The sequence below is a fragment of the Rattus norvegicus genome, chromosome 2, assembly GCF_021556685.1.
Source record: "Rattus norvegicus strain SHRSP/BbbUtx chromosome 2, alternate assembly SHRSP_T2T, whole genome shotgun sequence".
Classification (NCBI taxonomy): Eukaryota; Metazoa; Chordata; class Mammalia; order Rodentia; family Muridae; genus Rattus; species Rattus norvegicus.
Window position 1 is genome coordinate 190460159 of NC_141535.1, and position 17360 is coordinate 190477518.

The following is a 17360-nucleotide window of genomic DNA, read 5'->3' on the forward strand; positions in this document are numbered from 1 at the left end:
TGCTTAGGTGAGCGCCTGTGTGATGCTCATGTGTAGGGCACACAAGTGGACAGTTAATACGGAGGAACGCTGTGGCGAGAGCGCAGCCATCTGTTCTTACACCAGATCACGGAGGCCTCCATCCACACAGCTCCGACTTAATAGATGGTCTTTGCTGTGTCTCTGCCCTGCAACAACTGAAAGCGCGGACGCTGCAGGGCACCCCCTAGCGGCTACAGGATTTTAGGAAGAAGACAGCACTCCCTCAGCCTGCCAAGGTCTTCCCTGTAGACATTTTGTGCGTTCTGGGATTCCTGGATTCTTACATGGCAGGAAACTCAGAACACATTAAAGTGAATTACTGAAATTTGCATTATAAGATCTCTTAGGGAGTGGTGACTCATTGGAGTGGTGGCTTGGGTAAAACAAAGGAAGTGAAGCACTTAGATGACCGCTGTCAGGTCCCCACAGGTTACATTTCCTTCTTTTAGCTTTAGACATTAAAATACTTTCTTCCTTTTCTGGGAACATTCCCCTCGAGCTCCTTTCTGTAAGCAAAATCTGATGTTCCCAGAAGACACCACTGCTCACCACCCTCCAGCTGGTTGTTTGCTCCTCACTGTCTGTGCCCCGCCACACACACACACACACACACACACACACACACACACACACACACACACACACACACAGAGTCAGAGTCCGTGCCTCTTGAGCCTGCTGTCGCTGCTTTGAGGTCACTGGTTCTCAGCCAGGGTGGGTTTGCCCCACCCCACCTCCCTGAGGCATGTCTGGCAGAATCTTGGAGATATGGGTTCTAGCAGCACTGAGTAGGACCACAGGTCAGTTTATTAAACTGCAGGATAGTTTTCTGCAGCAAATGGAGCATGTTCTGACCCCCTGCAATGCCATCCTCCGTCTGATGAGGGTCACTCCTGTGTTCTGCTCGACCGTTCCCTCCCAGGCTCCTCTGCTCAGCCTTGCACTGTGCTGCTCTCTGTCCTCTCAGTGGGGTTGAAGAGCAGTCCTTCCATTTCTCACCTCTGTTCACAAGACCCCCTTCTGACCTAAATACCACCTACACATGGTGACTTCCAAGTCCCCTCCAGGTCCAGTCTCTAGATGATGATGATGTCCAATGGCTTACATCTCATCTCCCCGTGTGTGTCCAGTAAGCACCTCATTCAAATTCAAGTGACTTCCAGGGTCCAGTTCTCACTTGCTCCTGCCTGCCAGCACCAAACGGCTTCTGGAGTGCCCCTCACACTTGTCTGTCCTCAGGTGGGGCAGCTCTGGAAACTCCTTAAGTGTCACACACCATATCCAAACCACTGGTAACTCCTGTCAGCCTGCCTTCCACAGCACATCTGACTCCTGCTCTCTGCACCCACGGCTACCATCCTGGATGAAAAGCCAAGCCTTCCCACCAGAAGGCTTTGTCTGTCTGCTAACCAGCCCGCTTCCACATCAGGTCGTTCTGCTGAGTCCCTCCAGTGTCCCCTCATCTTACAGAACAAAGTCGGCACACAGGCTTCCTGTTACCATGTGTCACTGACATGGTCTCATCCATGTTCTGTCCAGGCAGTGGCCCTGCCGCTGTTCCTCACGCTCAGCAGCCTCATCTTGGAGCCTTTGTAATAACGCCTTCCATCTGACATGTCCTCCTCCAAGATGCACACCCCTTGATTTCAACTTTCTGCTCTAGTGTCAACTACCGTCCTGTTAGTGAGCTTCCTACCATGCTGAATAAAACAGAAGTATCACACCCAGGAGAAGGCATCCCCCTGCCCCAGCTTCACCACCAGCTGCCACATACTGTCTTATATCTGCTGTACTGGACTTTGAGCTCCGTGAGGGCAGGGAGTTGACATTTAGTAAACTGTATTATCCCCATGCAGGTCAGGTTTTGACTCATAGTCCAGTCAAATAGTCTGTTGAATGAATAAAAATCAAAGTTGGTAGAATTTTATTTGGCTTTACTTAGTATATTTTCATGACTTCCATTTTCCCCAACCCAAGTACGTCTCATTTAACCAAACACCACTTGGGAAAATGTCTTCACCTTCTATCAAACTTGTTGGATAAACTGTAAACACCCAAGGGACCAGGCTTGGATTTTCCAATTACCTCAGATATCTAGGGAGCCTTCTGTCACGAAGTCTCTGAGATTACATCATCCTTCCCCAGGTGTCTCTGAGTCAGTACAGCAGAGCACGCAGGTCTCCCTTGGAGAGGCTGCAACAACTGGTCAGACAGCCTTCTATAGATGAAGCTGTGTCTCTAGAGGAAAACTTAGATTTCAGTGGGGCATCCAGGTTCCAGCTAATGTTTTTAAGCAGGGAGGAAGGACTAAAGATCATAAGCACACCCCTTGGCTGGTAACAGCTCTGTTAATGTTTAAAGTCCCTGTGGGGGATGGTAGGGGTGCCTGGGCTCTTCCTTAGTTTGTACAATAGTGAGGTCTTACCCTGATTTAGTCCCGATGCTCTGGCAGCTGAAAAAAAAAATCTATGGGAAAGTCAGAGTGATCTGAAAAACCCCAAACTCTACAGCAAGGAGGAAAGAAATGGAGGTTTTTCAAATGTGCTTCAGAACTTTGAGCTGAAGGCACAGCTTTATGATGTAAGTGATGTGGCTGGTATTACAGCTGAGGGAAAAAAGCTACAATTAGAGTCTCAGTCCTCTGGGGTGTTAGGATAAACACCTTGGCAGTCTTGGCCAGCCCACCCGTCCTCCTCCCTCTGCAATCACTGCTCACCATTACTCCAGAGGAGGCGCAGTCAGGTGTGGCTGGATAAGACAAAGCCATTGGAAGCAGAACAGAGGAGGAGGCATGCCACTGTGTTCTGTCAGTTCCTACATATTGACAAGGCATTCCTCATCACTTCCCCAAAGCTCTCATAGGTCAGTTTATGTGATGAACCCTTCAGCTACACAGGTCCTCCACAGCTCTCGCCAGCAAGTGACAGGTGTCTTAATGCTCAGTGCTAAGCCTCAGGAAGGTAGGCGTATGCTGACTTTGCTTCCCCTTCGAATCGAAGTACTTAGTAGGGCCTTGCACACAGTAGGTGCTTGAGATATATATTTCACTTAATGTACAGGCGCTGAGCAACAGAAATGCTCCTCACCCCTCCTTTCTTGGACATCCACCTACACTAAGAAGTAGCTGTGGGAGCTGGGTAGAGAGCACTGAAGATAGTAGGCACAGCCCATGGCTGTTACCTGTTCCCTCCCTCCAACAGCCTGTTTACACTTCCTCTCCATCCCTCAGTTAGAGGCTCCTGTAGCACAGTGTACCTAATTAGCCCTAATTTCATGTTTATTGATGAAAACATTCTAATATAGATTATATGCCCGAGGAGTCCAAGTTTCTATTCTATCTCTTTGTGCTTGCACATACACTTTTTCTTCCTCTATTTTTCAAGGGCTTGGTGCTGTGTGCTGGTTAGAAGGTCAACTTGACAGGAATTGGGGTCATCTGGGAAATGGCCTCCATCAGACTGGCCTGTGGGAACTTTTCTTGATTAATGATCTATGCAGGCAGTGCCACGTGGGCTGCTGGTCCTGGGCTGTATAAGAAAGCAGGTTCAGCAGTCATGGAGATCAAGACAGGAAACAGCACTCCTCCACAGCCTCTGATTCAGTTCTTGTCCTGACCTCCCCCAGTGATAGAGTATGACCTGGGAGCTGTTATCCAAGATAAACTCTCTCTCCAAGTTGTTTTTGTCCAGGTTCTATCTGAAAACCAGAAACCCCACTACGAGGAGCTGTGTGAGAGCAGTACAGCATCCCAGTCCGTAAACGCAGCTCCTAAGCACCAAACAGGACTTCAGAGAACAGGCCACATGGTACTGGGGGCCCCACATTATCCTTAGTGTAAGACAGTCTGACTTCACGTGGGAGTCCTGCAGAGAGCCAGGTCGCTGAGCAAGAGAAACCTTCAAGGAAATAACATGGTGTACAAGGAGCCACGGTAAAGCACAGAGGAAGATTCCTGGAGGAGCGTGCCTGTAATCCAAGCACTCAGGAAACAGCAGCAGCCTGGGCTGCAGGGTGTACAGCAAGACCCTGAGTCAAACTAAACAAAACCACAACAACAAAACAACCCTAAGCCACATGATTGACGGAGAAGGGGTCACATCTCATAAAGGCATCATTCAGCCACTGCTGTTCCCAATGGCATGTCAAGGAGTCCTGGACGGAGTTAGAGGGCCTAGAATGCCACCTGGCCATGGGGCATTGCACGCTCTTACTTGATCAACATTCAAGAGAAAAGTCAACTCAGCCTCCATGAAGGAAACCCTTGTAAACCTGGCGTTTGAGAACATGTGCCTTGGTGACAACTCTTCAGCCGGGGCTGCCACCTGTACCCGTGCTCTGTATGCTACCTCCAGCATCGTCCCACAGCACTGTCACTAGTACCCACATGTCGTCTTAGGATTTAGAAAGGGTTACTGCCTCGGATTCTTCATGGCCGACTCACATGAAGTAGGCAGGTGACTGTGAAAAGAAACCGGCAGTAGAGGGTCCTGTGAGGGCTTGGTGACATCAGCAGGACTCAGCAGAGCACCTCAATCGGTTCACTACATTGTGAGGTGCTGCCTATTGATTTGGGGCACAAACTCATCATTTACAAAGAAATTGATTGGTGAGCCACGCAGGGTGGCAGGTGCCTTTAATCCTAGCACTGAGATGGCAGAGGCAATAGAGTTACTACAAGTTCGAGATCAGCCTGGGCCAAAGAGATCCTATCTCAAAATATATGAAACAAGGGTAATAAGGACTCATACAAACTAAATGAATGTGAAGACTGGGGTACAGCTCAGTGTAGTGCCTGCCCAGTGTGCATGAAGCCGGGACCCAACTGTCAATGCCAAAACAAACAAATAAAATGGGAAGCAGCCCAGTAAGAGTGCTTGGTAGCATGTCGACCTAGATTCAACCCTCAGGACCACAGAACAAAATGGACCTACACCTGAGGTGGACACCAGAAGGGCACGCACAGAACACATTTGGTAAAGTCCTCCCACCAGGAAGTTCTATATCCTCCATGCCCACAGGCATCACGAGCGGCTCACTTTGGTAGGAGCACTTACCTGCCTGTTACCATGAGGAAGCTTTGCTAGTTTGCCCCCAGAACAGGATGAAGGAAGTCTTTAAGATATCAGGAGGAGCCTGTTTCAGAGGCATTTCTTAACCGGCCTCCAATGTGGGTTAGCCTCTCTATTCTCCAAATAAAGACTTAAATTTGAAAGCTAGGACTCTGTCAAACGGTGCTCGGAGTGGACATTCACGGCATTCATCTTGCAGATGGATAGACATCACTGACCTGCCAGGTAAAGGAAGCTAAACTATGTTTATTAAAGCTCTCGGCATCATATGTAATATATACCAGTTCGTACACCATACAGAAAGGTTCGATGCCGGGGGACCTGTGACTAACCTATGGCAGCTGGCTAATGGCTGAGTCAGACTTGGACATGCTGGCTAAGAGCCATTCCTTCTCAAGCATCTCTATCATTCCTTTGATCTCATAACTTCAAAAGGGTAACTTACTGTCTTCATTTCATCAGAAATCTTTTAATTTTTTTTAAAATTTATATGTAGCTGTCTTCAGACACACCAGAAGAGGGCATCAGATCCCATTACAGATGGTTGTGAGCCACCATGTGGTTGCAGGGATTTGAACTCAGGACGTCTGGAAGAGCATTCAGTGCTCTTAACTGCTGAGCCATCTCTCCAGCCCTTCATCAGAAATCTTATTGTAGCCATTAAGTTCTGAAAACAAGATCTATCTTACAAATGAGGAGACCCAAATGTGAATTTTAGGTGAGACCAGAACTAGAACTTAGAGTGCTAGAGTTGAGTCTGACCACCTGCGCGCATGATCTTTCCTTTTTTAAGCCTTTGGGTCCCGCTCACACAAGGAGCCTTTTCTGAAATAGATCATAGCATCTCAGGCACCTGACTGGGGAACTTAGGCTTCATGCCTTTAGCCAACTCAACAGGGATAGTTCTTATCAGGAAGGTGTTTTGTTTTCCTAGCGGAAGTTAGCAGTGTCATGAAACTACTGTAATTGGTTTCCTAGTGACCAAGTCTCCCTTTGTATACCAGGCAGCAAAGCCCAACTCCAGATGACTGAAAGGATAATTTCTCCACCATGGCACAGCCCAGTGGAGGTGAGGTGGGTGAAAGAGAGACACCTGAGGACCTCTAAGTCCAACTCTGACAAAATGATTGATGGTCCAAAGAATCCCTGTTCTTTCTGCCTCCTCTTATATGATCCTTCTAGAGGCAGTGGAGGACCATTGAAACAGTGTTTTCTGGACATGAAAGGCCACTGCACACATGAACACATGACTTCCACATAAGATCATGACAGTGGCGTCCTTGTGTGGATGGGAGAGGGCCTTACAAATTCCCAGTGCATAAGAACTCCTGGCAACTGATGGCTCTTGGGAAAGGGTCATTTTCTTCAGGGATGCAACCTCTGATAGGCTGCCAGTGTTCCAGTGCATGGCCCTGTATACGTTCTGTCAGCATTGTGTAGACTCAGAGGGTTTATGGAGTTCATCAAGTGGGAAGGAAAAGCAATGGTGGGGGATACAGTATGAAATTCTCAAACATTTGTAAAAGAAAACCTGGTCTAGTGGCATTTACCCTTCCTAAGGCCACAACTCTTCTCTCTAGTTTGTACCTCCAGTGGGTTCACAGAAATAGCAAGAAGAAACATTTGGAAAGCGGCACAGGATATCCTGTTTCCTTACATCACTTCTCTCTATGCTCCACCAGCTAGAACTCAGTAATGTGGACCCTACCTGCAGCAGGTGGTCGCTGGTGCTCTGAGGAAAAGGAGACGGGGTTTGGTGAACACACATCGCCTCTCTGCACTGCCGAAGGCGTTTATTAAGACTATACCAATGATAACACAATGTGGTACAATGGCAGAAACTAAATGACACAACTGTATTAAATGCCAATGGCAACTAAAATGGACATAAACATTAAATAATGCAAATATTATGATAGAAATACTGTGATACCAAATGATACAGTGATGAAACTGACACAGTCACATTGATGCAGATACACATAAATGAAACCATGATGCACAGGCTAAATGACAGATGCTAGATGATACCATGATTAATACTCAACATCTGTTTATATGTGGAATATCTTGACCCTAAACCTGCCTGGATTCAGGCAGCCAATGGTTGATACAGGGTCTACCCTCTTCTCAGTTCACAAGGAGGCTTACAAGGAGCAGCCTCCCAGCAGGGAAACAGGACAGAGCCTTGGTAGACAAGGTAACAAGACCAGGTCTGTCATCAGCCCCAAGCATGGCAACACAGGGCTCTGTGGCTGTCTGACAGACAGGGTCTTACCGTGTCATTAAGGCTGCCAAAGCACTCACCGTTCCCAGCCAACCTTAGACTCAAGACCTGCTTGCTTCTGCCTCCAAAGCGCCAGCACTATAGACACTGGCCACCAAGCTCGCGATGACAGCGGGGCTTCACACCAAGGCTTCACCAAAGCTTCACATACAGTTCTTCCAGACTCACCTCCCCAGACCATCTCACACCAAAGCTTTCACTGGCTTTGGTTTTTCTAAGACCTGGTCTCATTCTGTAGCCCAGGCTGGCCTGAAATTTACTCTGTAGCATAAACTATCCTCTAACTCACAATCGCCACTCAGCCTCTTGAGTGCAGGGACTTAAGGACTACATGGCTGGCTTCCAAAGCACTCATGATTTGTTCTGAGAAAGAGTAGGTAACAGGCCAAACTGAAAACTCCCCATCTTCTTGCTTTGTAAGAGCAGGATTATAGGATGCACCAACATGCAGGCTTCATTCTGAAAGAACCAGTTGGTTTCTATGGCACACAGTACACAGGCTACGTGACAGACATGACTGACTGACTGACTGGTTTGCTAACATGGTAACCTGTCCTCAATTCCTGGCATAGGAACAAGCCTCACTTTGAGTAAGGTGAGATCTAAGGCTCCAGGATCACAGAAAGAGCACCACTCCAGGTCCTGGTACACACCAGCACCAGCAGAGGAAGCTAAATGCCAAAGAGGATCTTGAGGTCAGCCAGTGTGAGCTTGGTGACAGGTCCTCCGGATCCTGAAAGAACCTGTTTTGCCAAATCTTTCTTTTTCTCTTGGAGCTGTAAGATCTTCTCTTCCACTGTCCCCTCACAGACAAACCTAAGAGCGAATGATAACAAACATCAGGAGTCAAGCGGCTCACCAAAGCATGCATTTGAACTTCACTTCAGTTTTAAAGAAGGCTGTCTGCTTCCCTGGGATACTGGAGAGTAGAGAATCCACACACTATGTGTGTTTAACGTGATGCGTTCATACTTTCTTTCTGAAGTGAGGGTAATTACAGAAGGTATTTCTCTCTAAACACAGTGGCCCAACTTTTGCCCAAACTCTGCTGTTGACAAGGTCTGAAGACCTTCTGACAGTGTCTGTGTATTTAAGTGGAGAGTGTCTAACTTCTTAGCTAATCCATATCATAACCAGGCTTCCCAAATTGAAGAGGTCACCCTGCTGTCACTCAAGTGCCAACTAAGTAGTCTGCATTTATCTATACATACACATCCTATGGGATGTGACCGAGGAAGAGTGTGCTCAGGGTCCAAAAGGCAATCTGTGTAGGGCAGTCATGGACGGCGCCATCAGAGTTAAGTCTTAATGTGAGGCAGGTAGGATGACCGGGGCTCGCTAGGCAGGATGGAGCGGGCACATCCCAGGGATGAGAACATGTACAAACTGTGGCTGAGCTTCAGAGCACGTGTGTTTAATTAAAGGTCCTGCTGTCCAGTCGAGTTTACTAGCGGCAAAAGTTCAGGAGCTGTGAGCCAGACCCTTAGTGGCTAGCCCTGGCCTGCCAGACACTGAGAGGAAATCACAGGGTGAGCTGCTGGAGAAGGTGTAACGTCTCAGAGAGAAGGAGCCGTCTGCTGGCAGTGCAGAGGACAAGAGTCAGCAGGGAAGGGAGCTGGCAGTGGGGATGGAAGGAAAGGACAGCTACAAGTTTACAAAGTACAGCTAAAGGCTTTGGTGTGGGAAGAGGGAAAGGAGGGGGGCTAGATCCCGCCTGTACGCTAGACAAGCGATGCTATTCACACAGATAATGTACACTGAAGCAGAGGAAGCAAGATTTCAGATTGGCTTTTTTATCCTGGAGGGTGTGATTATACTTGGCACATTCAGGCGCTCAGTAGTGTTCATTTTGTGTCTGAGCACACGAACCGATGAATGAAGATGGGTGAGTACTTGCACATTTAGGCTTAGATGTTTAGTGGATCTGGATACCCAGGCTGAAGTTTACAAGACAGCGGAACTAAAAGTAGAGATTTGGGACTTCTGGGCAGAAAAGCGAGCTAAAGACAGAAAAACTAATTATCACTGAACTTGAATACTTCCAACATACATTCTCTCTCTCTCTCTCTCTCTCTCTCTCTCTCTCTCTCTCTCTCTCTCTCACACACACACACACACACACACACACACACAGGATTCAGGAGGAACTTTCTGGTCATTTCTTTATAACTGAGATTATACCATACTACAAGTTAGAAGAAGACAAGAGAGAGGTGGGCATGGAGGACACCTTCCACAGCTACCTCCTAGGTGAGCTGTGGTTTATTACCATACAGCCTTGCTCTCTGGCCAAGACCAGCAAGGCTACACCAGACAGCGTCATTTCCTCCTGACTAGGGTTCCTCAGGTGTGCCTGCGGAATGGTTAGTGCTACAATCACCACGCCCCAGGCAAGGCTTTCTTTCACACAGGAAGGGGCTGGTGCCTTTGCTTACCTGTGTATGACAACATCCTTCTCCTGCCCTACTCGGTAAATCCGGTCACAAGCTTGGTCTTCAAGTGAGGGATTCCTGTTTGAGGAGAGATGTAACTCAGAGACACTGACATGCTACACAGGGCTGACAAACCATGGCCTACTGCCAGCTCCAAACGACAGTCCACCTCTGTGTGCTTCTCTAACTAAAAGTGGTCAGTACCTTCTCAAAGAGGCTTAAGAAAACACACAACACATAGCAAAGGATATGCCACAGAAACATATATGCCCGGCAAAGCCTGAAACGCTTACAGAAGTTCACTCCGTCCTGGAGCACTGACTGGAGATTACCTAACCAGCAGGATTCAGAACCTACTTAGAAACCTAAGAGCTGGTTAAGAGTCTCAAATATTTCTTTCAACTTGTTCAGTGAGGTCAACTAAAGAGGTAGAAAGTCTCATTATCAACTCTAAATTAACCTCATGTTACCTCTTTAGAATCGGGGTAATATTTCTCCATCTCAAGACTGGTGTAATTCCTAGCATGTTTTTCTCACGTCTGTGTATGTAAGAATCCTAAGTAAACCATTCTCCACAACGTTAGCAAGTTGGTCTCTTCGCACCATTTGAGGCTGCATGGAGAATTAGACAAAGTATCATGGTATGGGTCTGACATCCCTGCTATTTAAACACTGCAGCAGGAGGACAGAAATACCAGGCTTGCCTGGACAACAGACCTAGTTCAAGGCCAGCCTGTACAACTAGTGAAACCCTGTCTCAAAGTAAAAGGTAAGAAGGAAAGGTGGGTTAGGTGTGCAAGGCCCTGGGCTCAGCCCCAGAACTGCAGAGCAAGCGAAACAAAGCCCACCCGCAACAACCCATGTGCGCAGGCAGAAGATCCGAGCCTGGTACCGTGAGACTTCATCTGTCCAGTACAGGAGGGGCACAAACCAAGGCACTGACTGGCGGCACACCCCCCGGGAAGCCACCATCACAACTAGAAACCCCTCTTCTTCCTTCTGGAGTAAGGTTTCTAATCTAAGGTTGCAACTTCCCTGACTCCTCAAAAGCTGTCTGGAAAAACAGACATCAAACTGATTGACGTAGCTCAGTCATGAGGAAAACAAACAAAACAAAAACAAACAAACAAACAAATAAAAAAAGCAAAACTGCTCCTTGGTTTTTTGTTTGTTTGTTTTGTTTGTTTTTTTTTTTTTTGAGACAGGGTTTCTCTGTGTAGCCCTGGCTGTCCTGGAACTCACTCTGTAGACCAGGCTGGCCTCGAACTCTAGAGATCGGCCTAAACAATGTTAATATTTTTTAAGCTAATAAACAATAAAATCGTGAAGTAGCCATGAAATAGTCTCTCAGCAGTCCTGGACCATCAGCCAGCCTTACATGACACTTAGACAGGGCCATACAGAATGTCGCCATGACTTTCCAAAAGGCACTGTCAGATGCTGCCCTCTGCCACTGCTCTCCCTGATGCTAGGACAGGAACATCCTGAAGTTACCAGTGCATGTCAAGAAGGAAAAGGTGGTTTCCTCCAGTCAGATTGAGTCCAACACCGCCAGCCAAGAGGGAGATCAGCATGACCTTCAAAAGGAAACATGCCATTAAACTTCCACACGCCTGGTCTTACAGTGCAGCTGCCAGTCGGGGTCTTCAGTGCCCCAAAAGTCAAACAGCAAAGACTTGGCCCTGTCATGGCACTAGATCAAAGGCTGTGGAACATTTACGGGGTCAGTACCACTGATCTTCAGGGCACTGGGAACTGCCACTTCCCTTGGCCGTGGCTTTTTGTCTTCTTTTTTTTTTTTTTTTTTTTTTTTCGGAGCTGGGGACCGAACCCAGGGCCTTGCGCTTCCTAGGCGGCTTTTTGTCTTCTTTACTTCCTTCCCAGACGTGTGGTTGTTTCCCTCCACACACTGCTGCCATGATACACGCCCATAACAGAAGCCCCAAAGCAGGACCACCGAAACCTCCAAAACCACAAGCGCAAAGCAGCCCCTTCTCTTTATGGGGGTATTTGTAGGAACAGAAAGAGAGGTAACCAGCATCTTTCCAGCTCTAGTTCAAAAAGGTCAAAACACACGAGAAACATGTTCCTTTCAAATTTCCTCCTGGTGTAATGTTTTGAATCATTAACCTGCCAGTTTCCATACCTCACCTTTGCAAACAATCCTCCCCTCTCACAGGAGGGTCGACTGCCACAGTATGTGAGCGCTGCAGTTGAGATCCTTGGGTGGTCAACTCTGTATTAAATTCTAACTGGTCTTGAGACCATCCCTCCCCCCCCCCCCCCAGCTACATCACCCTTCCTTCCACTCAGCTAGTACGTCCTAAATCCTTCTTAACCACTCCAGGGCCCTGCTTGCCCACATCTCCTATCAAAAGCCATGCACCCTGCAAGGCTTACTGCTCTGCAAAGAGCCCCCATCTCAGCCTGCCCTGCGGACTCTTCAGTTTATTCCCAGACCATTTGTGCACTGTGGCACAGATCTGCAGTGTCTAATAAAATATAAACATTTGGAGGGATCAAGGCAGAATATCTTTTTACGTTAAGCTGCTACACTCTCCTGCTTTAAAGCTAGGAACAACTTGCTCCTCAGTCACACAGGCCTGCTGTGCCCAGTTCGTACCTGAGGTCCCTGGGAGTGGTTAAATGCCTCCACCAAGTCCATTCTCTGTTTGGGATTGACAGAGCCATCGATGGTGGCATACGTCAGTCGGTTCTTCCTGAGGTGCAGGGCTACCACCTGCAGCATGCTGGTCCACTGAGAGACAATGACACTAGAGAGGGGAAAAACAAAACCAAAAAGGCTAAGCAGTCTCCCCTCAGGTGGCACCCCACTAGTCTCAAGATTAGTTAGTTACAAAATGTACACAAGAGGAGTCCCTGTTACCTGAAGGGCAAGATCATGCCGTGCTTCAGACAGTGTCCCCCAGGGACCTGTGTGTAAAGGCGTGGCCCTGGAGTGGCAGTGTGGGGGAACTGTGAATGGTTATATGGTAGAGCCTAGAGGGAGGCAGTCCTCTAAAGATACTGCAGAATTCACCTCTTCTTCCCTGCGTCCCTCCTTGCCACGTGACTACTTATTCAGACATGCACCCCAGCAAACGCCATTTTCCCCCTCAGCCTAAGCCAATGGGGGCATCCAGTCATGAGTGAAGCACCCAGAACCATGGGCCTTTAAAAAAGCACTCCTTTCACAGTGGTGGCATGAAACTAATACAGGCACATGATTTAAGGTCGTGGTGTAAGTGTATAATACATCTGTTTCTAAGCCCCAGTCTCATTTGGTGCTACTCAGAACAAAGGACTGGGTAGGCTAAAGTAATGATGTCCACTGTCCTTTGTTTGGGGTCTCAGGGTTCATCCAAAAACCTGTGGCCCTGCAGAAAGGGGACAGCAGCTACTCATCCTGTGACCACCACAGCAGCGGCTAGGTATTCATCCGACCTAGGTCTTAATCAGAGCTTCAACAATTTTATGAGGAACTATTTCATGTATACAAATGCATCTGTGTCATCTGTGTGCATGTGTGCTACACTACACATGTGACGTACAGCAAAGAGCTCTAAGCCCCAGTAAGCAGCCCACCAGCAGCCCTGCCCTGCTCCTTGCTCCCGTCCCACGAGTCTGTTCTTCTACTGTTTCAGGTATCACCTTAGCCAAATCCTCACAGCCGGGGGAAGCCAGGGATCTCATTCGATACACATCACAGTGTTTTCATTAGAAGTTACAGGACTTTACACCATAGCCTGAGTGTGTTCTGTGTGGCATGACCTAAGCTAAGACCCAAGAGCCTCCACTTCCCTTGCAAGCAGTGAGATGCCACTCACCTCTTTTGGGACCCTGGGCCTTTTTGGATTGCCTCCAGTTCTGCCAGCAGAGAAGACACCTGGGAAAGGCCACATAACATTGCAGTTTAAGCCACTTACTTTCCTCTCTTCTCCCCCTGAATTACAGAAGCAATTTCCTGGGCAGCCTCTGTGCTTCCGGCTTGTCTATCACTCTGCTGCAGCTGGAAAGCTGTTTGCTAAGTGTAAGCTGCCCCCCTCCTCCTATGCCATGCTACTGAGGCTAAAGCCTAAGTGTCTAATGTCACCTGCTAGGTCCCTGCCGCTCTGACCTCTGCGCTGGTCACTGCTCACTATGCACTCCTCAAAGGGCATGTCAATCATGCTGAACTCTACACCTGATAGGCCACACCTGTTCCCTCTACGTTAGAGTATCATTTTCCATGCCGGCTTCATGGCATGTTGTTTTTTAAATTTTACTTTAGAGACTTCTCTTCTAATCTTTAATTAAAATATAATTACATCACTTCGCCATGGCCATTCTTCCCTTCAACCTCTCCCACGCACCCTCCACTCCCTCTTACATCGATGGCCTCTAGTTATTGTTATACACACATACATATACAAGCGTAGCCTACTTAGTCTCTTTAGTATGGCTTGTGTATATACGATTCTAGGGCTAACCAGTTAGGGGCCTCGTCCCTGGGAGAGACTGCTCCATCTCTCAGAGTCCATAGTCTTTGGCTGCCTGTAGTTCTTTGCTAGGGATAGGACCCCAGGAGACTCTCTCCCACGTTAGCATGTCTCTTTGGAACCGTCACTGTTCCTGTCTCGTTGAGCCATATTGCTGGGGTATGATGGGTGTTGCCTTTGAAAGCCCCCCCATCTTAGTGTGGGCTAGCCAGTTCCATGTGGTTTCTACTGTCATGATTCTGGTCACACTGCACAATCATTGCTTTGTAACCGTCCTTTGCTGTCAGGACATCAGATCCTCTGCAGACCTGAACACATGCATGGTTCCCTCCTGTGCTTCTGGAAGAGGCAGGAGTCTAGCTGACACTCACAGAAAAAAGCAAAAGAGCCTTGCTGGCTTTAAGCCGTTCCCTGCGTACATGAAGCCTAGCATGGTTTGATTCTACTCATGGGCTTGTGTTGAGAAGCCATGTGAACATTACCTGAGTATCAGGCACGGACAGCAGCTAACTCTAATGTGCTAGAGTACAGTCTGCTCACATTCAGGGCTGATTTCCCAGTTACTTATGGTAAATACCCAGGCTCATGTTCTAAAACTGTATCTAAGGGCCAGCAAGATGCCTCAGCAGGTGCTTGCTGAATGTCTGACAACTGGAGTTCAATCCCTGGACCCCACATGGTGTAAAAAGAGGATGGTGGCTTTAGGGTTCTCTGTGACAAAGTGAGGCTTTCAGACTAGAGGGGGAATCTAAACTCTGACCTTCTACGTCTCCTCTCATAAGCTCTTTCCGTGTGCACAATGAGGAGTCCAACACAGGGAGAAAGGTAATGCCATCTGTTATCAAGCAGAGAGGTGACAAAAGTACCTTGGTGCTCCTTCGTATGTCATCAAAAAGCTCCACCTTGAAGCATGTGCCATTAAGGCTGACGGTGGGCGACGGCTCTGAGACATCGACTTTGGACAAGGTCAGAGCACTGAGCTGTTCTTCCAGGGATAGGACAAGGCCTTCGCTCTCCAGTTCCTTGGGGTCCAGGACCTTGGAAGAAAGGGAGGAGATGAGAACACAGGGCAGTGGGCTGGCAAGCCTTCGTACAGCTGATTTCCAACAGTCCAGAGTAAAAGACTCATCCCTAGCACTACAGAAAAGGCCCTGTGGAAAGCATGGCCTTGAAACTTCTCACCAGGTAGAGTACATGATGCGAGTTATAAACCTGTGAACGGACTGCATGATCACTCTGTTCTCAGAGTTCACTCAGCTGACAGTCAAGTACAGAGCTACGCTTCTGAAATGAGTCCACGATAAATTAGAATTCTAGATACACCTCTGCTAGTGTAAAAGCAAGCTTCCCGGTTGTACTTGAGATTTTATACATCCCAATGCTGAACATCAGAAACTCCACAAGCTTTATGACACTGAGATACCAAAGCACTCACAAATGATTCCCTTGACAAAATGTCATTTCCTGGCCTAAAACCAAACAAACAATAAAAAAGCGTAGTCGTAGAAATCCTGAGCATTAATAAGCACTAACGTAAAGTGTAAGCAGCACGCTCCTTCTCCCTCCCACAGAAGAGCGCTGCAGACCAGCCTTTTCCTGACTGAGGAACCTGGATCCTGGCTACAGCAGACTGTAGCGGTGACCCCAGATGGGGCCTTGTCTCACCGACTTCAGCAGAGAAAGATGGCAGCAGCACTGGCGAAGCCGGAGAAGCTGGGACAGGACATGGACGGTGCTGGGTCTCCGTGAGTCCGCTGCAGTGGAGCACTGGGGCACACCAGACCCGAACTCCTGAGCCACTGCCAAGAGAGAAGACAAGTCCAGGAAACAGTACGAGATTTAAAACAGGGAGATCTGGGGAAGAACTGGGAACTGAGTCAAGCTATTTAAACTTTTTTTGATTTGACACTCAATAATTTAGCTATAACATACTTAAACAAACAAACAACCAAAAGTGGTATGTGTGCCGGGCATGTGTGTGAAGGTGAGAAGGCAGCCATTAAGAGCTGGCTCTGCACTATGGGGCCCAGGGTTTGCACTCAGGTCATCAGGCTTGGCACAAGCACCTTTACCAGCGGAGCCTTCTTGACAGTGCTAAAACGTCCTTTATGAAGTCAATGACATACTGGGTTTTCGGCAGGCATGCCTGTGTTCTAAAGCATGTAGACTTGGGGAACAAAGGGCAGTCCTTATGCTCTCAGACCAGCGTATTTTCCTCTGGCTTACCAAGCTTTGATAAAATGCGGTCTCTCTGATGCCCAAGGCCCATACATAATCTGTTCGTCATTTCAATGGCTAGAAAGCCCACTTTCCTTCTGTAGCTATTCACAGTTGAGTATCCCCTGGCTTACCCCTACTGAATGGATTCTCAGGGCTCCTTCCAGGATGGCTGCCTCTACCTTCTTGTCTCTTCAGATAGGACTGGAGAGCTGACCTGTCAGAACACACATACGACAGCCACTAACTAACACGGTGCTGCTTAACCTGGAGCCGGGCCTGGCAGGATCCAGAATGCACGGGCTAAGTCATGCCCAGCTCACGGCAAACACGAGCCATAAGATGATAGTGATAATGATTTACAAAACAAAAACCTTAAAAATGCATAGTAAATATAAAGTATAGAAAGACAAAAGCCACAGTCTTCTTGGAAACAGTACCACATGGGAAGGAGCAAATGGAAAAAAGTCTGAGAATGACAGAAGTTCTAGAGAAAGTGCAAAGAGCAAACAGTAAGATTCCTGGGCTGGCTTTCATTTAAGCTCCAATGAGATACTGGGTAGTAGGTCAAAGGTCAAAGAGAGTCATTATCTAATATATTATCCAACCCCAAAAGGAGCAGACAGAGTTTATACCCTCTGATTGCTATGTAAAGAAGAAAATTAAAAGTGCAGTCAAAATTCTGCCTCCAGTGTGTAGGAGAGACAGAGATAAGACAAGAGGAAGGGAAAAGGATTAAAAAGAACTAGAAAGTCAGAGTTTTCTGGAAAATAAAGATGTAACACATCAGTGTCGTATATGAAATTTAAGGAAATATAAGCCTAGATTCTTCCCCAAGCCAAGAAAGAAAAAACAA

The 17360-nt window shown here is 47.7% G+C and overlaps 1 protein-coding gene across 7 annotated transcripts in view; it reads right to left on the reverse strand.

The window, feature by feature from the left end:
• Positions 1-6866: 6866 nt before the first annotated feature.
• The window catches only part of Ttf2 (transcription termination factor 2), a 31344-nt gene continuing 20850 nt past the window's right edge, over positions 6867-17360 (reverse strand). For 4 of the 7 annotated variants that reach the window (XR_015661398.1, XR_015661401.1, XR_015661400.1 and 1 more), the window contains 8 exon segments: positions 16639-16721; positions 15953-16086; positions 15154-15324; positions 13637-13695; positions 12433-12583; positions 11304-11386; positions 9813-9887; positions 6867-8193 (listed from right to left, as the gene is read on the reverse strand). Coding sequence is in view for 1 of the 7 variants with exons in the window: in NM_001106454.3 (NP_001099924.2) it covers positions 8049-8193; positions 9813-9887; positions 11304-11386; positions 12433-12583; positions 13637-13695; positions 15154-15324; positions 15953-16086; positions 16639-16721 (901 nt within the window). In the remaining 6 variants the exon portion in view is untranslated. 7 annotated transcript variants of the gene reach the window in all.